The following is a 23,444-nucleotide window of genomic DNA, read 5'->3' on the forward strand; positions in this document are numbered from 1 at the left end:
AACGTGGCAAGAAAAGTCACAAAACGGGGCAAAACTCACTTAAGAAACATCTCCCTTAGCAACATAAATTTTGGGCTCAATTGTGGTCGTAAGTCGAGGACTACCTGCAGTCATACTTTGGCTTGAACAAAAGAAAAAATAATCTGAAATCAGATTGGGAGCATTCAGATGAATCTTTGTTTTAAAGGCGTAGATGAACAAAAAGATGAGATGACTTTGAGTGATTAATAGATAATCTATCAAGGAACACAGTCTAGCACCGTGTTGGCGAACCTATGGCATGTGTGCCACAGGTGGCACACGGAGCCGTATCGGTGGGCACGGGAGCTCAGGTCCAACGCACATGCGTGCACCAGTCAGCTGATTTTCAGGCCTTCTGGGCCCACCAGAAACAGGGAAATGGGCCATTTCCAGCCCCTGGAGGGCCTCTGAGGGGGTGGGGAAGGCCGTTTTTGCCCTCCCCAGGCTCCTAGAAAGGCTCTGAAGCCGGGAAAGAGGAAAAAATGGACCCACTGTGCCATCACGTGCCAAAAGCGGGGAGAGCACAGGGGAGGGCATGCACGGGGGTGGGGTGGGGCACATATAATTATGGGTATGGCACACACGCTTTGAAATGGAAGTGAGCCTCCCCCCCCCCCCCGCTTTTGGCACACGATGGCAAAAAGGTTAGCCATCACTGGTCTAGCAGCTAACTTCCCATTGTCCCTGTCCTTCATTCTTCTTCTTGCTACCTAAACTTTATGCCGTTTCCAAGTGCGTTATGACCATAATACTAGGTGAAAATATACCGTTCTGTTGCACTTGGCTTGCCTATTCCAATTTCTAATTAAGAATCTGCCTCCAAAATGCTATTTCTTTTTGATATAAAAACCATTCCTTTAGAAAACTCCTGCTTATTATCGCAGACCACAACAGGCTCATAATAATGGTTCGGTGATGGATCGCACCGGTGTAAAGCTTTCGACAAACAGCTCATTCAGTCCAGCTGACATAACACTAAGTCTATCTTGCCAGGAAAAACGAGTAGCAAGCGGGTGGTTGTTGTTTTTTGTTTGTTTTAGCAATCTTCTTCAAGGATATATACATATGCAAACATATTCTTACATCTGCCTAGACCAGATTCTGCCAATGAAGTAGTAGTGTACATGAACAACAAGCGGAAATGAAAGCATGGATCTCCTTAGGTTAATAAAGAACAAGCTTCCATTTTTTATCACTACATGAATGGTGATAATGAGATTTGCTAAGATTAAGCAAAGGGCTGGATTATTTTAATAAAGAATGTTTGTAAAACATAGTGACACATAAAGCCAGTTCAAATTTTGGATATACAACAGCGCCTATTCAGAAGATTAGGATAATTCTAGCTTGTGGTTAATAGCCGATGAAGTGGCTAATAAGAGCTACATCCTAAAACCGTGATGGCGAACATATGGTAGATGCGCCACAGGTGGCACTCAGCGCCCACTCTGTGGGCATGCGAGCCATCGTTCCAATTCAGCTCTGCCATGCATGTGCGTACACCTCCCGCCAGCCAGCTGGTCATCAGGTCCCTGCCGCACATGGGCGGGGGATAGGATGCGTGCAGGGGTCACGTGTACGTGCGCAGGGGCAGAGCATGTACGGGGTTCACACGTGCATGTGCGGGGGGCAGGGGCATGCGGGAGGGTTGCGCATACTTGCGAGGGGTGAGCGTGCATTGCATTGGGGGGGGTTCGAGCATGCTCACACATGTGCTTTGGGCACTCCGTCCGGAAAAGGTTAGCCATCACTGTCCTACAGAAACTCAGTTTGTGGAATGCAATTATTACATCCAGGACATAAACTGTTTCAACTCCTACCCTCAAAACGACGCTATAGAGCACTGCACAACAGAACAACTAGACACAAGAACAGTTTTTTCCCGAAGGCCATCACACTGCTAAACAAATAATTCCCTCAACACTGTCAAACTATTTACTAAATCTGTACTACTATTAATCTTCTCATAGTTCCCATCACCAATCTCTTTCCACTTATGACTGTATGACTATAACTTGTTGCTGGCAATCCTTATGATTTATATTGATATATTGACCATCAATTGTGTTGTAAATGTTGTACCTTGATGAACGTATCTTTTTCTTTTATGTACACTGAGAGCATATGCACCAAGACAAATTCCTTTTGTGTCCAATCACACTTGGCCAATAAAAATTCTATTCTATTCTATTCTATTAATTCCAATTTATAGCAGAAAAGTAGAGAAGACAATTCACTGTAATTCACAATTCCCACCCAAACGTCTTCCACAATTAGTCTTGTCCTTCCTTTGGATTTTTATAGGAAGTAGCTAACAGACCCATTAGAAAAATCGAATGCTCTCTCCTCCTAGTTCTCTTCAAGGAAATTCAAAAATTGGCCGCAATACAATCCAGATTATTGCATCAACTCGTTATCCTAAGTCACCCACATTTAAAATCTAGACCAAATACTTTGGGCTGCTTGCGATGAATATGCAACATGGCTCTGTCTGAAAACTTTTGCATCATAGATAGAACAGGGCTCTTTCTGCACAATCTTCAAAAGCTTTTGATCTTAACAAGGTCAACGGTACACGACATATTTCAAGAAACACATCAAAATCAACCAAAGAACGTGACAATATTCACAGATTGTTTTCCTTGGGTTTTTCTCAACATCTGGGAAACAGGGCCAGCGATCACAGAAGAAAACTACATGGTTTTAAATGTAGCAATAGGGACACATTAAATAGTATGCAATTCTTCAGCCTGACCTAATCCTTGTCCCCTTCTTTTCCCGTCTATTCTGATAGATACTTTTATTCTCCAAAGGCCAGAAATACAATCCTTAGAAACTGACTTGAAGAAGGCGGAAGCTGGAAGTCCAGAGAAGAAAGTAATTTTTTTGGTTGCTTTAACTCAGGGATGTCAAACACAAGGCGTGCGGGGCCAGATACAGCCCATGGCTTAGATCTGGCCCATGGTATCTCCCTGGAAATAGCAAATGACCGCCCGCGGTGTCTCTGCCAGTGAAAACAGAGCCCAGGGGAGCGCTGTTTTCAGCTGTGACAGCCTCCTGCAGCCTTCTGCTAGCGAAAACAGAGCTCAAAGGACTGCAGGAGGCCGTCATGGCCAAAAATGAAGCTCGAGAGCCCATTTTCACTGGCAGAGCACTTGAGCCGCCACAGGTCCCCCAACATGAGTGAAGTTGAGCTGGCCACGCCCACCTTGGCCACCCCCCAGCCCCTCAAGGCCAAACACAACCCCTCACTGAAATTGAGTTCGACACCCTTGCTTTAACTGATTAGCAAGATCATCAACGAGGACTGTTTAATTCCAAAAATGCGCACATTCTTACGAACGTGGCTCACCATCGTCACCATTCATTTTAAAAGCAAACTCTGGTATTCGACAAGTGCACCCTGAAAAATTGAATAAAACAGAATGTCTACCTATAATGAGTTCTATTTCCTAGATAGGTTTTTAGGCGTGGCAAAAATAGGGGCCGTTTAATCATCATGGGAAAGACCTGGAGGCTTTTAGAATTATAAAAATATCAGGGGGGAAACTAGGAGGTCTGAAGAAGCTTCTTGGATGAGAAGCGAAAGATCTTCAAAGAAAAACCAGAAAGTCCCGTTGCCTTTTGAAAAAAGCACCTTTGGGACAACCTTAGGGGCCTCTGTGGCTCAGACTGCTAAGACAGTCTGCTATTAACACAGCTGCTTGCAATTACTGCAGGTTCTAGTCCCACCAGGCCCAAGGTTGACTCAGCCTTCCATCCTTTATAAGGTAGGTAAAATGAGGACCCAGATTGTTGGGAGTAATAAGTTGACTTTGTATATAAATATACAAATAGGATGAAGACTATTGCTTGACATAGTATAAGCCACCCTGAGTCTTCGGAAAAGGGCGGGATATAAATGCAAATTTAAAAAAAAAAACACCAAAAAAAACAAACAAACCATGACCTGGATGACTGAGAATCTCCATAGACAGGTAGTCCTGGACTTACAAACGTTCGTTTAGTGACCATTTGAAGTTACAAGGGCACTGAAAAAAAAGACTTATGGCTGTTTTTCACACTTACGACCAAGGTAGCATGGCCAGAGATCACAATTGGAGCATTTTGCAACTGGCATTTATTTATGATAGGGGTCATGTGATCGCCTTTTACAACCTTCTGACCAGGAAGCTCAATGGGGAAGCCAGTTTCACTTAACAACCATGTTACTAACTTAACAACTGCAGTGATCCACTTAACAGCTGCGGCAAGAAAGGTCTTAAAATGGGGCAAAACTCACTTAACAACTGTTTTGCTTAGCGACAGGAAATTCGGGTTCAATTGTGGTTGTAACTCAAGAACTACTTGTCACCAACTCAAGTACTAACAGGTACGGTAAATATCCTCATAGGATGTTATGGTTAGTATATTATGAAGATAAAAACCCAATTATTTTCCCAGGCAACATTCAAGCATTCTATGGAGGGAAAGCAAAATATTATTATTCACAGTGCCTACTAATCCAGCCACTCTTCCATTGTGAGCATCTTGAATCTATTTCCTCGTGCAGGGGTCTCCAACCTTGACAACTTTAAGACTTTTGGACTTCAACTCCCAGAATTCCTCAGCCAGCTTTGCTGGCTGAGGCATTCTGGGAATTGAAGTCCACAAGTCTTAAAGTTGCCAAGGTTGGAGAGTATTGCTTGTTTATTGTCAATATGCACCTTCTTCGCACAAAGCTTTAAACCAGTGGTAGTCAACCTTTTTATACCTACCACCCACTTTTTATCTTTGTTAGTAGTAAAATTTTCTAACCGCTCACCGGTTCCACAGTAATGCGCTGTGTATCATCGTCTGCACATGCCTCTCGTGCATCGTGGATTGGGTTGGTGGGGGGCGCCGGCTACCAGCTCTGCTTGTCTGTTACAGCTGGGTGGTGTCGGGGGAGATGCGCGAGCTATTCTGGGACGAGGCTCTTTTGTTTGTGGTCGCACTATAGCGCCATTTAGTTTCACTTATGTAACATGAACTAAACTTATGCACGGGCAATACAAATAGTATATTTTCAGAAATTTAAATTGACACGGGGAATTTTATGAAAACCTAATGAAAATGTTTTTAAATAATGCTATGATTTTTTTTTAAAAAGTCAATTAAATTAAAAAAAAGGAAAATGCTTCAGTATCAGACAAAACCCCTACCGCCCACCATGAAAGCTGGAATGCCCACTAGTGGGCGGTAGGGACCAGGTTGACTACCACTGCTTTAAACCATTGCCTTTGTGGCTTATTGTAGCCCTCTGGGTTATTCAATACATCAAATTGTCTGATTTGGCATTAGGTAACAATCTAGCCTGAACAAATCAGAAGGTATGACAGTAAAACCCAGAAGCGTAACTAAGCATGTCCAAAAAGACTGGATAATATAATAAGCTAAATTTAAAAGAGCTTAGTTTATCTTAAGATTTCTAGCTTGTTTGCAGACACTCGACCACAATCTTGCATCTGGCTATCAAGTAAAGTTCATCTCTATGACAGTTTGCCGTTTGTTCAATAGGAAAATCACATCTGGCATATTCTAAACAAAGGGATTATTTTTTTTTACATTGTGGTTTATTAACCCAGGATACTTGGATGACCTTTTTGTATGAACACAGAAAGCTAATTCCCATTGTTCTGGGGCATATCGTTTTGATATGTAGTCTGGATATGTTTTCTTCTCAGGTGGTCTGGCCTGGTTAATGATGCAGATCGTAGATGGAAAAAACTGTGGGGGCCTTGCTTTCTCTGAGTCTGGTGTTTTTCTTGCAGACGTTTCATTTCCAAACTAGGTAACATCATCAGTGTTCGTGAGGGTGGGGGGATATTACTTAATTTGGTAATGAAACGTTTGCAAGGACCCCACAGTTCATCCCTGAGCTACAAATATTCTCTTCTATCCATATGGGAAAAACTGCCAGAAGATTATGGACCCAAGCCTGAATCTTAACATATGAAAAGAACAGGAAAGGAAATCAAGTATACAAAATTACAATCAGAAGTAGCTTTTGCAAATAAAATAAAATTTGTTGAAAAAGTTACAGTGCAAATGAGAACGAAGGCGTAAGAGGAAATGTTGCACAGCCTTACAGAAAATGGAGTGCATATTTAATGGAATTTCCCCCTCATCTTATTTGTTTAAAAATACCAACACTGCTAAGAATGAATTTGAAACAAATCATCAGCTGTTAGTGGCTGTTTCTAGGGAATTTTTCCACAGCAAATGCTTTTAATGGTTTAATTATCGAGGCTCTGTGAACAAATTTTAATAACTATGCAGCTGTTTGAAAGAAGCTAGGCTTTTAAAATGCATTATCTATGGGACATTTTGGGTCAGGTTTATCTTTTCTCCTGCTGATTTATTAGAAAGAATTATTTTTATATTAAAAAGCTATTCTATTTGCTTTTTAGCATGTCAGAATGATGACTAAATCCAGAGCGTATTGCAGAGAAATAGGGTACCTAAAGTAAAACTCATTTCCTATTTATGCCTGGTTTGGAAGACAATATTGAAGATTGGCTAAAAATAGCTGGGTAAAAAGGCAATAGCTGGGCAAAGATGTGCATTGTTGATATTGTATTGCATTATATTTATCAGAGCACCAGGAATACACGTGGATTCTCAGGAAGAGATGCTGCGTATTGTAAAATGATAGCCAATGTAGTACGGTATAGAAATGATGGGGGTGGACTAGGCCCGTGACAGGGAACCTATGGCATGTGTGCCGGAAGTGGCATGCAGAGCCATCTCTCTGGGCATGCCAGTCATTGCTCGTTGTTCTTCGGTTCCTGATGATCTTCATGTGCACGGAAGTGCCGGAAACATGGAACCACATGTGTGCGCCGAGAAGCTGAGTGTGCGGTTTCTGGTGCGTGAATACGCACTGTCTAGCTGGTCTTCATGTGCGCATGCGCACCAGAACCCAGTGTGCAACAGAAACCAGAACTGCTCTTACAGTCTCTGGTGCTCCCATGCATGTGCGCCAGGAAGCTGCTCTTCCGGTTTTGGGCGCTTCGCCGCGTGCGTACGCTCCTGTTTCGGCACTTTGTGCCGAAAAGGTTTGCCAGCACTAGACTAGGCTGAAGGCCCAAAGGTTCCTATTTACCCTCAATTGTAGAACCTCATTTGATAACTTTTGGTCCTGTCCCAAAATTCCGGCCCAATCTATCCAACAGAGTCAGGGATAAAACATTGGAAGATGGAGAACAGCTCAGCTTTGGTTGTTTGCTTGCAGACATATCATTATCCAACTAGGTAACATCATCAATGCTAGCAAGGATTGGATATGCATGTATTGATAGGAGGAAACCATACTTCCACTGGCAGGGCAAGCCATTGTATATAAACAGGGAGAAACAACACAATCACTAACACTGGTGATGTTATCTAGTCAGATAAGGAAACACCTGCAAGCAAACTATCAAGCTCAGGGAGCACCTAGGATTCTACAGTTCAACTCTGAGCTATATGTACATGTATATGCATATGCATATGCATATGAAGAGCCATGGTGGCGCACTGGTTAAAATGCAGTATTGTAGGCAAACTCTGCTGAATGCCAGGAGTTCGGTCCTTATCGGCTCAAGGTTGACTCAAAGTTCCATCCTTTTGAGGTCAATAAAATGAGGACCCAAATTGTTGGGGGCAATATGCTGACTCTGTAAACCACTTAGAGAGGGCTGTAAAGCACTATGAAATGGTATGTAAGTCTAAGTGCTATTGCTATGTATGTGTGTTTGTTTGTATTCGTGTATCCTGCAAACAAATCATTAAAGAAAAGATAAATATCATTGAGTTTTGAATATTGAGTCAGTTGTCAGATACAGCAGAACCTCTTGTCACAAATACTTCTGACCATGACCAAATTGAGTTCCGACCAAAAAATTCACAAATTGTTTTTTCATGGCCGATTTCCCCTTCCACGCCATTTTTTTTGTAAGTGCCAAATTTCCAAAATTAGGTTTGGGTCATGACCAAATCAGTTTGCAACCAAAGTTATGGAACGAATTATGGTCGTGACCAGAGGTTTGTTTTTTTTATTATTTGAATTTATATCCCGCCCTTCTCCGAAGACTCAGGGTGGCTTACAATGTGTTAAGCAATAGTCTTCATCCATTTGTATATTATATACAAAGTCAACTTAATTGCCCCAACAATCTGGGTCCTCATTTTACCTACCTTATAAAGGATAGAAGGCTGAGTCAACCTTGGGCCTGGTGGGACTTGAACTTGCAGTAATTGCAAGCAGCTGTGTTTAATAACATACAGACTTAGTCCGTTGAGCCACCAGAGGTTCTACTGTATGTAGGAATTATTCCCAGTAGTGATATCTAAAATAAAAATATTGCTAATATTTGCTGGTTTATCAGTCATGGCAAATACACACCAATTTGAAACACTAAATTAGCTTGTATGAAACTATGAAAAAAGGAGTACCTGATTTAATTAATAGCAGAGAGGTGCTGTCCCTGCACAAGGTCCAAAGCACTTTTGAATTTGCAATGGATCTCTTTAAATACGCAACACCAACTCAACCTATTTTGACTCATTCTTCAAAACTGTGCTTTTGAATTTGCAGATCCAATACAAAAGATATGGATCTGTGATGCTTATTTATTCATTTATCTGCCCAACAGATTCCATATAGGCATGCTAGGATATAAAGGCTAAAATCAACCTCCAACTATGTAACGTCAGATGAAGATACTATAGCTATCTATAATGACCCAACTGCAAAATTATAGCAGGATCCCATTTATGTAAGTTGCGGTGAACTATATTTCATCAACAAATTTCTCTCCCCAATCGGTTAATTTAATTCAGTTGTCCAGACTGCATGGACATGGATTCATTAAAATAAAATAAAATAAAATTAATGCTCCTGCAAACCAGACTAAAGCTACGAAGTACTGCCATAAGCTTTATTAACATATAGAGCGCTAGGAGGATCTGTTGTAATCCAGAAAGTTAAAGAAGAATGCTTGATAAACAGGGAACGAGGAATTCAGGAATTCTGAATCTATGGCAAAGGTTCAAATAAAGATATTGCAATGATGGAAAGACATCGTTACGTAAAATGTTTATTGCAGTTCATAAGAGTCTGTAAGTATTAAGCTCCAAATTAGAAGTTTCAATTAGAACAACAATGTTATCTAGAGAAGCCCACAGCCTAGGAAGGATACGGTCAGTGCCAGGAAACAACACAGCACCTTTAATCATTTCTCCCATGATGCACCCTACTGACCACATGTCAACTGAAAACAAAAAATGAAATGAAGGTAAACAAGAACACAGCAACAGAACAACAAACAAATGAGAAGACTTATCTGGTTGGATCAAAAGAACAGGCACGGTTCCTTGCCTACTAGGATGTGGGATTCTTGGGAGTGTTGCTGTTGTTGTTGTTGTTGTTGTTGTTTTAATCCCGAATCAGATATTCTAATTAGAAGTAGAATCAGAATTCCATGGCAACCATTCTCTGTTGCATCCATCTGCTTCTTCTGCTTGTCTTTCCTATCAGGCCCTTCTATCATGTTCTCAGTGATTTAGCAACAGAAGTGGTTGCTAGAGGCAGCAGCCAGACAGAAGGTTTAAAAACAAAACCAAAGGGAACTGCACTAATGAAGGTGCAACGGATCTCTATTTTTGGCACGCTGGCTTCGGATTGAAAATCTGCTCTTTTTCCCAGTCCACATTTTATTTTTCACATTTCTGCATAAAGCAGGCTTAGTATTTTGCTGCAATCTGCAATGTATGTATGAACAGATTCCCCATTAAATGGGTAATTGATCCTGTGAATTCAAGGCATTTGTTGATTGAATTCTCCCTCCTTTCTCCTACTACCCCCTATCTTAACTAACCCCTTGACTTACATCAGTTAACTGAGCTGGAAAAGAAAAATAGCAATATTTCATTCTCCAAATAAAATCCTTCTCCATGTTAAAAGTATTCCCGTTCTAAAACTAGGGAATACTTTTTGGGGGGTGGGGGGTACCAAAGAAAATGTTTGTTGAGGTTTACCACCTGGGTGAAAGGATGGTGGGAAAAGAGAAAAGGAGTTTGCAACTATGGGATAGAATGGGTTGTTTTATTGCTAAATATGTCTAGGTTTGCTTGCATGCATGTGAGCATTATGGAAAGAAATAGAAAGGAACCAAAGAAAATGTAAAGCTAGTCAGTTGCTCTTCTTAAGGTCATTCAGCAGGGTAACTAATATTGTTCCTGTCCCCTCTCTAGGCCGAATCCTGCCCGCAGCAGATTTAAAATGTAGCTTTAGGATTATCTACAGCCCAAGTCCCTGAGCTTGGCTTAATGCCATCACCATCTGTAGGTTTCCTAGATGAATAAGATCAGTAAGGCAGAGGCATCTGAGAGATTGTAGGGGCTTCTGTGGAAACCCTCAGTAAATTTTAAGGAGTTTAGGGTGGGTTTGGAGTGAACTATCTAAATTCATCCGAACCTGGCCCCATGCCTGAAAGTGACTCCGAGAGTGAGGGGGAAGGGCCGGTAAGGCTTACCTCGGGAGCACCGATTCCTTTGGCCCAGCTCCAGGAGCCAGAATCAGACCAGTTGGAGGACGTAATGAGGCCGTCATCCCCTGATTCCTCCCTTCCCCAGGCTACGCCTTCAGACCCAGCTGATAATAATAATCAAACTTGGATCGACTCACGCTCCAGAAGATTAGAGAGGTGGCGTCATCAAAGGGAAGGGTGGGGCAGGAGCCCCACCCCACAGGATATATAAGGAGCTTTGGGATTGCTCTCATTCCACGTGAAACAAAAATTAGCTGAACTGTTTCAAAGAGAGCTGAAAGTCTTACTCCGTGAGTCATTTGTTTGAATTTTGGCAGGCAGCTGTGATTTCTCTGCCAGGACTGATAAGAGCCGTGAATCCACTGGCTGAAGGCCAGCTCAGAACAAGAGGTGACTTCCCAGTATACCAGCCTATCCATGCAAAAAGCCAGTGGGAAAACCCTGATTATGATTCTATCAGAGGGTCTGGTTCAGGCGTGGGTTTCAATTTGTTTTTACTACCGGTTCTGTGGGTGTGGCTTGGTGGGCGTGGCAGGGGAAGGATACTGTAAAATCTCCATTCCCTCCCCAATCCAGGGGAAGGTTACTGCAAAATCCCCATTTCCTCTCGATCAGCTAGGACTCCGGAGGCAGAGACTAGATGGGGGCGGGGCCAGTCAGAATTTTTACTACCGCTTCTCCAAACTAGTCAAAATGTCCGCTACCGGTTCTCCAGAACTGGTCAGAACCTGCTGAAACCCACCTCTGGTCTGGTTCATAGTGTAGTATTCGGGAGAAGGGCGGTATAAAAATTTAAATAAATAAATAAATAAATAAATAGTATTATAGACCAGAAGACTAGAGGATTTTTAGTTGCCTAATTAGCAATTCACCCAAGGGGAATGTGGTTATTCCCACGGGTGTTTTAATTTGTTTTATTGTTGTTTTTGTACATTGCTCCAGGCTCCTTTGGGAAGGGAAAGCACTATAAAAATAACACAAAAATGCATCAGTGTTCTGGGGTGAAAACACCAAAATTTGAGTAAATTGTATTGTCTTCATTTGAATACATGGTATGGTAGCACCTGATCTGCGCATACTGTTAGGTTTCCATCTATTAAAGCAGGGGTCTCCAACCTTGGCCACTTTAAGACCTGTGGACTTCAACTCCTAGAATTCCTCAGCCAGCTTTGCTGGCTGAGGAACTCTGGGAATTGAAGTCCACAAGTCTTAAAGTGACCAAGGTTGGAGACCCCTGTTATAAAGTACCCTTCCCGACTCCCCTGCTAAAAATGTTGGATTCCAGATCTCATAATTCCTATCAAAGTGGCAGAAGACTAGGTAGCCACAAATGTGGGTAGGGTGCCCATTTTTAAAAAATGCAATTAGCAATTAGAAAACAAGGCAGCCAAAGTTACAGTTACAGGTAGTCCTCGACTTACAACAGATTGTTTAGTAACCGAAGTTACAAGGCGCTGAAAAAAATAAGCTATGACCATTTTTCACACTTACGACCATTACAACATCCACATGCTCGCGTGATCAAAATTCGGACACGTGGCAACTAGTTAATATTTATGACGGTTGCAGTGTCCCAGGGTCCTGCAATTCTCTTTTGCGAAAAAGCAAAATCAACGGGGAAGCCAAGATTCGCTTAACAGCTGTGTTACTAACTTAACAACTGCCGTGATTCACTTAATAATTGTAGCAAGAAAGGTCGTAAAATAGGACAAAACTCACTTAACAACTGTCCCACTTAGAAACAGAAATATTGGGCTCAATTGTGGTTGTAAATTGAGGATTACCCGTATTCATAGGCAGTATGTCAAATATTAAATTATGTGTGGGGGGGGTTGATATTTTACAAAGAAATAATAATTTAAGGGGAGAAAGACAGAAGTGTGAAATATCTACAGTAATAGGAAGATAGCAGATGGTGGTAGCGTATTTCTTATCTGCTACAACTCAGAATGAATGGGTGAAATTAGCACTCAATTGGGACAAGCCCCCCAAAAAATCTGCCATTAGCTGCAATTATCCTCTGAAATTCACTGCTACTAGATTTGATGATGGCACTTCTGATTAAACAGTTTCAAAAGTTCAGAGGCATCATTCAGCTCAGCTCCATCTGGATGTCACTGCCGTTCGCATGCAGAATTACAAATACCTCAGCGACTACCTTGCAATTAATTGATTAGCAAGTTTTCAGAGATATCTCCAAGATTTCAGAGCATGGATAGAATGAAAGAGAAGGAAAACCTCCCCAATTCATATCAACTCAAATCATTTGTCAAAATATCTGTATCTCTGATTAGGAATGGTTTTTTTTAAAAATTAATCCAATTGCAAGAAGATACCATAAAGCACGCCTTAAAACAGTCTTCCTTATTATGTAGGACTGTGGGACAGAAACTCCCATAATCCACAGCCTAACTCATCCAGAAAATTCTATGCTGGGAAATGCTGCCTTTGAAGACATCAGTATATCTTGGTTCTCCCCTGCCTTGGAATATCATGTTTGGATCTTAGCCATGAAAAATATTTAATTTTTTTAAAAAAATAAAATAAATCCAGTATTTATAAGGATCAGTTATTGGCTGGTCTTGTTTGGATTTATTGTAGGAAATCAGCTGTTCTTCCAGTCTATGACTCTATGATGTTCTGATACTCTTCCTTTTTCGAAGTTTGGTCATAGTGGTAGTCCTCACTTAACAACCACAATCGGGGCCTGAAATTATATCACTAAGTGATGAAGTGGTTATTAAACAAAGCATCACATGACTGGACTGTAAGACTTATAAATGTCTTATAAGGCCATCAGTGTCTCTACAGTCATTAAGTGAACTGCCTACAGTTTCTAAGATTGCCAACATCACATACCACCATTTGTGACTTACTGCCAGCTTCTCCATCAACTTTGCTTGTCAGACACTGGCTGCAAAGCTCACAAACAGCAATTATGGGATAATTGTAAGTTTGAACAGTCATAAGCAGGACATTTAACAATGTAGAGTATCTATATTCCAATCCACAGATAAAGCTAGGATGTAAGAAGAAAGAGGGTGTAAGGTAGTCACCATAATTATTTTGAGTTCATTCACATCTAAATTTGCCTGTATGTGGAATTTCATTTATTTTATTTTTAGCAACAGTGTGAAATCACTCTGGCTTGTGATCATCACTATCTCTGTAAAGTTGAGAGGGAAGAGGTGTTAAGTTCACAGGCTATTCAGAAGCTATGACCATCACTTTACATCTCCATAAGTCAAAAGACATTGCTTACTGGGCCTGTTAAAATAAAATAGAATAACAGAGTTGGAAGGGACCTTGGAGGTCTTCTAATTCTCCTCCCTGCTTAGGCAGAAAAACCCTACACCACTTCAGACAAATGGTTATCCAATCTCTTCTTAAAAACGTCCAGTGTTGGAGCATTCACAACTTCTGGAGGCAAGTTGTTCCACTGATTAATTGTTCTGTCAGGAAATTTCTCCTTAGAAATTTGCAGTTATGTAGGAAGAATCTCCTTTTGTTTTATGCAAGCTTTTGCTCCTACCAACATTTGTGCTGATGAGTAAAATGAGTATATATTTTTTTTAGTGGGGCGTTAATTTCAATAAATACGTAATTGCCTGTACTTTCCTTCCTAGTTTAGTTCATTTTGTTCATAATTGTTCTATATCAGGGTGGGGAACCACGGCCCTTTTATGACTTGTGGACTTCAACTCCCAGAATTCCTGAGCCAGCAAGTGAGTTGAAGTCCACAAGTCATAAAAGGGCCATGGATCCTCACCCCTGTTCTATATGAAGAACTTCATATAGATATTTGACTTGTTAAATTTAGTTCTGGAGGAACTTTAAAATCAGTTCTAAAATGGAACATAGTAGCTTTCACATACATCTTATGAGATGATTGCAACATTATGGACTTTATGAAGTGACATACTGTAATAGTACCAGACACTTTTTTGTGATATGTGAGCCTTTACAAACGGTTTTTATTCTTTAAAACTAATTAAAAAAACACATCAAGATTTTCCCCCTTCGGTTTGTAAATATTTTCCATTTCCTATTGTTGACCCTATCTACAAATCTTCAAAGTTTCTAAATGCCTTTTTTTTCCAGTTTATGAGTACATTTCTCTCTTTATTTTATTCCAAGACAACAAAGCTCTGTTCCTTTCTTAACAGAAAACGAGAGAGAGAAAAATACACTTTTTTCTATACTGGGTCTTACGCTGTGATAGGGCTAAAGTAAAACCTTGATCTATGGGTAAAATAGTATTTAGTTCCTATAAAAGTAAAATCTGACATTATTTCTTTAACCCACCAGATGGGCAAACAGCTTAAAGTACAGGCCACATGGTTAGCGGAAATCTGTACCGCTAAGTGTGAGAACATACTTTTTCATTATTTGGTAATTCAGTTATTTTGCTACTGAATCCTCTTTAGCCATTTAAACAACATAAATGGTAAAGAATTATATGCAGGGAAAGGTCTGGAAGATATATTTCTTTGCTATTTGAATGTCACTATAATAGAGTGGGACATACATCTGCAAATAAATGTACTGCCCCCAAAAAAATCTTCAAAATATATGAAAAGTGAATTCATATCATGTACCTATATACAATTGTGCTGACAAATACAGCTAAAGGAACATTTTAATCCAATGCACGTCAATGACACATTACTTTAAAAGATGGGCCAATCAACAGCTATATTTTCTTTTTATGTAAGAGAAGGGATTCTCTTACATAAAGAGCAAGACTTTAATCAACAAGAAAGGCAAAATCTAACTCTTTGCTCTTTTCCTATGTTCTTGATTAAAATCCCACTAAACTGCCACTTATATTGCCTTTAAGTAACCCACTGTTTGGATGAATCATTTTTTGGGCAAAGTAAAACAATCCATGGAAAGTATAATCTAAATCCCATTGAGTATTCAAGGTTAACACATATTTCCCTGCATCCGAACTGTAGTAGCAGCAATCCAGAGTGAAAGTCTCTATATTATAGATAAAATTAGTTATCTCCCTCTTTCATAGGGTGAGGTGCAGGACAATATCTTTTAATTTTGAATCTATGATATGGGAAATGTTTGAAGCAATTCGTTTTACATTTAGCAAATGAAAAAAAGATCAAGCAACGATTCATGTTTGTATTTGCTTGTGTGAATAAATAAAACACATTATATGATTTGGGAGTGATGTTGGATTTATATTTATTGAGAAGTATGACAGGGTAGCCAACTTCCCAAAAGCATATTTCAATGTCCCTTGGCAAAAAAAAACCAAAAAAAAAAAAAACCAGCATGCCAAAATAGCAAAAAAGAAAGAAAGAAAGAAACTTAAGAGCTGAACAAAAGTTTTATATGTTTCAGGACGCACTCTAGAGTATTCTAGGGTAGGTAATGTTTCTCTCTCTTGGTTCACACAGGACAAAATTCCCCGTGTCACTGAAAATCTTGCAGATATCAGAAATATGTGTAAATCCAGGTGGGCTTAAATCACAACTTGTGGGCCAATTGAGATAGATTACAATTGTGATGAGTAGAAGGTTTATTTAGGGGTGTTTCTGTTGCGTTGCTGATAACACTCCAGATTGCTTTTTCAAGCAAAATGGAAATCTCTACAGATGTGTGGTTATCTGACAATTCATCTGTTAATCTTTACATCTGATTTTCAATGCAAGCTGGTGTATGTAGATCATACAGTCTTCCTATTATTCAATAAGAGCCTACTTCCCCTACATGAAAGACTGGAGAATTTGCCTCAATATATTGGACAAATCACCATATTTTTATGACCCAGAACTGTTGAACACTCATGCCTATCCAGCCATCATACCAGCTGTCAGAAGATTCAATACCAATTTATCAATGAGATGTTTGTTTTCCTCTTAAGACAAAGAATGTTGAAATAAACATGCAACTTTTCCCCTCTTATTGTTAGAATTTCTTATTCTATCCTCCCACAGCTAAGATAAAACTTTTTTTTCCCTTTTAATTCTTTTCGTTTTCCAATATTATTTTCACCATCTTGAAAGATGATCAAAAGAATATCACCAAAGCTCAAATGGACAAAAGAAAATAGGCTGTAGGGCTAAGAAGCCGAAGTCTTGTTCATAATACAGAACCGCATGCATAATAATAGCAATATTAATAGCCACACTAAAGAAAGCTCATTCTGAAAATCAGAGTAACTACATCAGAAAGGACTGAAGAACATTTCTAGGCAACAGAGGAATAAATCAAAACATTCAGCGTAAATGTTGTATTGACCCATCTCTGAATCCATACAACGCGAAGGTGGACCCAAACCAATGATGCATTAGCAAGCAAAAGATTATGATGCCACCACAAAGGTCAAAGTGAGTACAATGTTGAAAACATCAAGCCAAAAAGGGAGTTAAAAAAAAGCTTAAAGAAACACACCAGCCATTTTCTTAACAGCGTTAACACATATAAAGGTAGAGTAGTAAAATTGGACGTGGCAATATTTGCCATATATTTGCTTTTTCTTTCTTTCTTTTTTTTAATCATCTCTGGATCTCAGATGACTCCAATAATAATTCCACACATCTATACAATTCGGGGTTTTTTTGTTTTTGTTTTGCTTCTAGCTTTGTGTTCCTCTTGTATATTCTGTATTTGATGGGATGGAAATAAATAATTCAATGAAAATTGCAAATGGCGTAAGGATACAGTCCCTTCCTGGAAAGAGGATTTTATGGCGCACCATTTCTCCCATAATGCATCCTACTGACCATATATCCACTAGAACGGCAGAGACAGGGAAATGAAGAGAGAGAAAAGGGGAAGCAACAGGAAAAGTTAACTAAAATACTTCGGATCCTATAGGAGGGGGGAAGAGGAGGTTGATCAGAGAAAGCACAATTTTATGTACCTTCCACCAAACATTTTTTTTTTAAAAAAAAAAATACAGATACACACGTACACATACACACAGAGACAAACAAAATACCCAACCTCATGCACAATTACAGGTAGTCCTCGACTTATAACAGTTCATTTAGTGACCGTTCAAAGTTACAACGGCACTGAAAAAGGGGAACCCTGTTTTTCATGCTTATGACCATTGCAGCATTCCCGTGGTCACATCGGCCAAATTCGGATGCTTGGCAACAACTGACTCATATTTATGACGGTTGCAGTGTCCTGGGGTCATTTTGATTCCCCCCCTTTGAGACCTTCTGATCAGCAATGGGGAAGCCAGATTCACTTAACAACCATGTTAGTACCTGAACCACTGCACTTAACAAATGTGTCAAGGAAGATCGTAAAATGGAGCAAAACTCCCTTAATAACTGTGCGGCTTAGCAACATTGGGCTCAATGATGGCCGTAAGTTGAGGACTACCTATATTTCATAAAAAGAATCAGCTCAGAGGTCCACCAAACCAGAAAATACCAACTTCATCAAACTTCTGTTCCCCTTTGATTGAAAGAATGGCAAATTTAATTTCAAAAGCATTGGCACTTGATATTAATGTTCCACTTTCTTATAACATGAGCCACAGATAAAGACCTTATTTATTCAGAGATGAAATCTTATATTCCCCCTTTTTCTGGGAATAAAGCCTTCTAACTTCACCAGGACTTATTCTGAATGTGGACAGCATGGCATGTCGCTCCAATCCTTTCTAACTGACCCCTATGCAAGGAGAATTAAACCTAGTAATCTATTTCACCAAGGTCACTCCATTTTAAACAGTACCAGAGAAGTTGAGGTATTCCCATTACATGTTCTTGTTTATCCCCCTGCACAAGGAAATTGCAAAGTAAATGGATTTGGGACGTGGAGATGAGAAAAGCTAATCATTCCAAAAGGGCTACTTAATAGCATTTGGGAGGATTAAATAAAAACTGGGTCAATGGTTGCCATGTGGTGAAATGTAGTAAAAAAAAGGTATCTTTTATGAGCTTTTGATTCCTGCTAGGTTTCCTAATAGCCTTTACGTGGAGTCCCATTTCCAAGCCACATTTATACGTTTCCCGCTACTACAATCTCTAAGTCAGACTGTTTTATATATCTGGATAAGCGATACAGGGATGATGTCCTAAGTCCTTTTTTCAAGGCTATTCAAAGACTCTTCTTTTAGCATATTGCCACTTGCTAAGAATGCCTATAAAGTACAGCAGTGGCCAAAATTGTGGAAACCTTTTGGGAAAAGTGTATTTTCTAAAACTGGCTAATAACACCACTTTTGGAGGGGAGTAGTACCATAAAATTATATATCAGTGGAAAGATAATTTAATCAAGAATGTAATGCAGTAACTTGTATGAAGGATTTGCTATTAGAATAGCAGTTACAGTATAAAGAAGAAAAGTAGAAACACATAGAAAAAACAAGATATACCAAAATTATCACCATAGAAAAAATGAGATATACAAAAATTATCACCATGTCAGTTAATACTTAGTTGGGTAACCTTTAGCATGAATTATGGCCTTACAACGTCTTCCCATGGAGTGAACCAAGTCTTTTAGTTCTGCAGCTATTATAATGTGAAACTAGGATTGAATGATTGCTTCTATTAACTGGGTTTTATTGCTGGGTCACTTCTGATTAGAAAGTTTCTTTAGTTGGCTCCATAGATTTTCAATTGGGTTAAGGTCTGAGCTATTCCCAGGCCATTCCAGCAGTGGAATAGGATTATCTTGAAACTCCCCCCAAAAAATGGTGTTATTAGCCATCAAACCTCAAAAATACACTTTTCCCAAAAAGTTTCCACAATTTTGGCCACTACTGTATATAGCCAACGTTATAATCACCTTGTTCCTTCTCATCCCTTTTTTATTGTCTTACTCTCAGAATGATGATTGTACAGGAATAAGTCACATTATGGGGGCCTTTCAGTTTACATGTCCACAAAAGAACAAATGAGCGTGCAGCTGATGAGATTCAGTGTTTTAAAGGGCTCAGCTAATCTGGTAAGGTCATCCTATTAGACATTCCGAGAGATTTTATAAATGTTGAGGGGTGGGTGGGTTGCTTTGTATTTTAACAGATGGATTGCTTTAAAAACGTTTGCGGCGGTTTTTTGATCACAACAGAGAAACCTAAAAGGACCCACAAAGTAGATCATGAATGGACAGAGAGAGATTTCTAGAAAATATAATACTTTAGATCTGCTTTTCAGGTTCATTGTATGAGTGGTAACTAATTATCAAATGGTCCTTGATCAAGTGGTCCTTGATCACTAAATCTTCCCCCTGTCGGCCAGTCACACCCATAATCAGTGATACTTTTAATCAGTAAGAAAACTGTAACTCCTCAGCTGAAGACTAAAATCAAGAGATATTCCATAGTAGGTCATTGTTTTAAGCTGAAATGACTAGCTATAAGACAAATACAGGAGCAACTTTTGCTATGGATACTTTTTTTTAACGTAAAGTTATCATGAGAAGCAGAGTTTAATTAAGAGCCTGGTATTATTTCTAATATTTCTTTCTATTTTTTCTCCCAAGTAATTTTTCATTAATAGCTGCTCCAATTATGCTCCTAGTCCATAATCATAAAAGAAAAATAGAGGGGCCAGGCAGTTAGACAAGACTTCACAAACAAGAATTGCCCATGAACCAATTTAAAGAAATTTAAGGGACATGTGAAATATGATGCAGTAATTATTCATCTATCTCTGTTAGATATAAAGCCAAAAAAACCTCTCTACATCAGTATATTTAGCAATGATAGGACTACATAGGGGAAGTGTCTGATATATGGTACATACCGCATTCCTCGAGAAAGACATGGCTTCCATTTTGAGTCAGTTTTAGATATCCCAAACTGATGCCAGTAGCTTTGGTTCCAAATGAAACTAGGATTTCCTATCACTATCAAGCCTCCTTATCATTTTTATCTTAACATGGCTTACCGTGGAAAATTAAACCTAGTTAAAGGCATTGCCAGTTTGGAACATTATTTTTATAGTATAGATGATGATGATTTTATAGGGCAGGGGTTTCCAACTTGGCAGCTTTAAGATTTATGGACGTTCAGCTCCTAGAATTCCTCATTCAGCCATAATGGCTGGGGAATTCTGGGAGTTAAAGTCCACAAGTCTTAAAGTTGCCAAGTTCGGAGTTCCCTGTTATAGAGGGTCATTATGCAAATACCTCTGGAGATATAATAGTCATAGATCAGGGGTGTCGAACTGGTGCATCATGCACAGGCCACACCCACCCCAGCTCCGTGAATGGGGAAAATGTCGCAAAACGTCACATGACACAACATGACGCAGCGAGCTTAATACCTGTGTCATAGATTCCTTGGCCTATTAACTTTATCCTATCCTGTTAGCTACTTTTCTCTGTAATGGGAAGGGAATTGCAAATGACTGCTGGGTACTGGCAGAATCCAAATGTCAAGACTTGGAGAGTCCTGTCAACTTGCAGATGTCACACTTTCCCAGCTATAAGTAATATTGTGTGTGTTGCTGTTGTTTATTACAGTCGCACACACAACATAATATTCAGGCTTAAATCCAATCATTTTAGCAATATGAACCCACCATGAAAAAGGCCTAACTTATTCTATCCAGTATCACCCATGGCATGCCTAGTAATAATTTTCTAATTCTCTTCGAATCTATTTTCTTTTCCTTTCTGCTTCTCTTTTTCGTATCCGTGACAAAGCAACAAATTGTTGTGGGACCCAAGCTATTCTTTTTATTAACCAAAACAAATACTGTATAAAATGTTTCATTTAGAGGACAAGATGTCTGAAAAAGCAAGTCGAATATATTGGACCAGTATTTTAAAGGGAACAATAATTTAGCAATCTTGGCAACAGGAGGTTAGCAAACAAGGGTAAAATATATCATCCATAAACTTGGATTGGGAGAAAAATGAAAGCATGGAGTGGCCTTAAAAGGCAGATAGCACAATGGATGGACATTAATTTAAAATAAATGACTTTCCTTCCCAAAATTTAAGATGATTTCCTGATATTTTAAATTCAGAAGGAAAATTAAAAATAGAATCTGTGTCTCTTCTTTCTTACAGTGTTTCTATTATATCGACAATGTTCTGGGAATCCAAAACCTGAAATTAATTTCTCGCATGACAGTAGTCTGTAGCCCCATTTATAGATGTATTCCTTTCTCATTTGACTTTCACCAAGCAGCAAAATTACTGGATTATTTATTTATTGTACAATATCCTAGTCTAGTTTTGCCTATGTGAAATATATCAATTCATTTTAACTATCACAGGAATGACATAAAGAGCCTGATCATGGATTTCTTGAGGAAGTTCAAGTATATGTTTCAGTTCAGAGGGATGTCTGAATTCTGTTCAATAGAAAAGGAAGACCACATTGGCAACCTGAATGGAAAATGACATCATACTCATGTGTTTTTGTAGTTTTTTATAATTGCCAATGATTATTTGGCCTTTTTTGTCTGATCCAGTTTCCTATATTATGTTCTTATGTACCCTATCCACAGACATTTAATGAGTCCTTAATAAGTCCTGTACTTCATTAGAGCTTACATTCTAAATCGGAACCAACACTTGAACTCACCTTTTTTCCCAGTTGGCTATTACAAAACTTCTGAATAAGAAGATTCCCAAAGCATCTCACCCTTTATTATCATTTTTTAAAAAAATCTAAGTGAGTACTATTGATAACTAACTACAACTAGAATTACTTTTAGGACAACTGACAGTTTGAAATAATAATGTACTATTAGCAGGGACTCTTTTTAAGCACACAAATGCTTGGTAGGATAAAAAGAATTCAGCACAACAAAATAATCACCTTCTCTTGTTAGCAGGTCATTTGGGCTAGAAGAGTTTCCTCCCCAACTCTATCCACCTCATTTTTTTTAGAAAATTGCACCATTATGGTACAAGGTAAAGGTTCCCCTCGCACATACGTGCTAGTCGTTCCCAACTCTAGGGGGCGGTGCTCATCTCCGTTTCTAAGCCAAAGAGTCAGCGCTGTCTGATGACAATTCCGTGGTCATGTGGCCGGCATGACTAAACGCCGAAGGCACATAGAACATTGTTACCCTCCCACCAAAGAAGGTCCCTATTTTTCTACTTGCATTTTTTACGTGCTTTCGAACTGCTAGGTTGGCAGAAGCTGGGACAAGTAACGGGAGCTCACTCCGTTATGCGGCGCTAGGGATTCGAACCGCCGAACTGCCGATTGACAAGTTCAGCGTCTTAGCCACCGAGCCACCGTGTCCCGGAATTATGGTATAGTAGGGCACAATTTTCACATCACTATCTTCTCCACTCACCTAGGGACCTAAATATAAGGACTACATTCATTACTTCATTTTTTTTAAATATGGTAGCTTCAAAACGGACTCATCGAAAGTCAATGCTGCATTTTTATGATAATAGAGGATTTTAGGTTTTCTACAGCTGAGCTGAGAAACTTAAAAGTTCAAATATTGCTCCAGAAGAAGTGTTGCCAAAATGGCGTTTTTGTTGCTCTGACCTTAATAGACCTCCCCTCTTTCTAGATTGGGATGGGGAACAATGGCCCTTTTATGACTTGTGGAGTTCAACTCCCAGAATTCTTGAGCCGGTCATACAGGCTCAGGAATTCTGGAGTCGAAGCCCACAAGTCATAAAGTGACCATCGTTCCCCACCTCTGTTCTAGATTAAACTTTCTACCAGAAAGGAATGGGGAGGAAAGGAGTCACATATTTTTTTTAATTTATTTTTTTTAAAGCCAAATCAGCAAACCCATCATGTCCTTTGCTTGCTTTGGAGTTAGTGCATTGTGTGAATCAATCAACTGTGTGATATAAGTCATGCCATCACTTTTTTTTTTTTACACTAAATCCAAGTAACTGCATTGTGGTTAGGCCTGAAACCTCCATACCTCTGCCGAGTTTGGAAAAAGTAGTTGA

The 23,444-nt window shown here is 39.4% G+C and overlaps 1 protein-coding gene across 4 annotated transcripts in view; it reads right to left on the reverse strand.

Moving 5' to 3' along the window:
• Window positions 1-23,444, reverse strand: part of MAPK10 (mitogen-activated protein kinase 10) — a 145,943-nt gene that overhangs the window by 40,859 nt on the left and 81,640 nt on the right. For 2 of the 4 annotated variants that reach the window (XM_058192087.1, XM_058192088.1), the window contains one exon: window positions 9,225-9,296. The exons of 1 other annotated variant lie outside the window; for it this stretch is intronic. In XM_058192087.1, coding sequence (XP_058048070.1) covers window positions 9,225-9,296 — 72 coding nt within the window. Of the gene's footprint in view, window positions 1-9,224; window positions 9,297-17,255; window positions 17,328-23,444 lie in introns of all 4 variants that reach the window. One more of the 4 variants, XM_058192086.1, reaches the window with a different exon arrangement.

Source organism: Ahaetulla prasina, chromosome 8 (assembly GCF_028640845.1).
Source record: "Ahaetulla prasina isolate Xishuangbanna chromosome 8, ASM2864084v1, whole genome shotgun sequence".
NCBI lineage: Eukaryota > Metazoa > Chordata > Lepidosauria > Squamata > Colubridae > Ahaetulla > Ahaetulla prasina.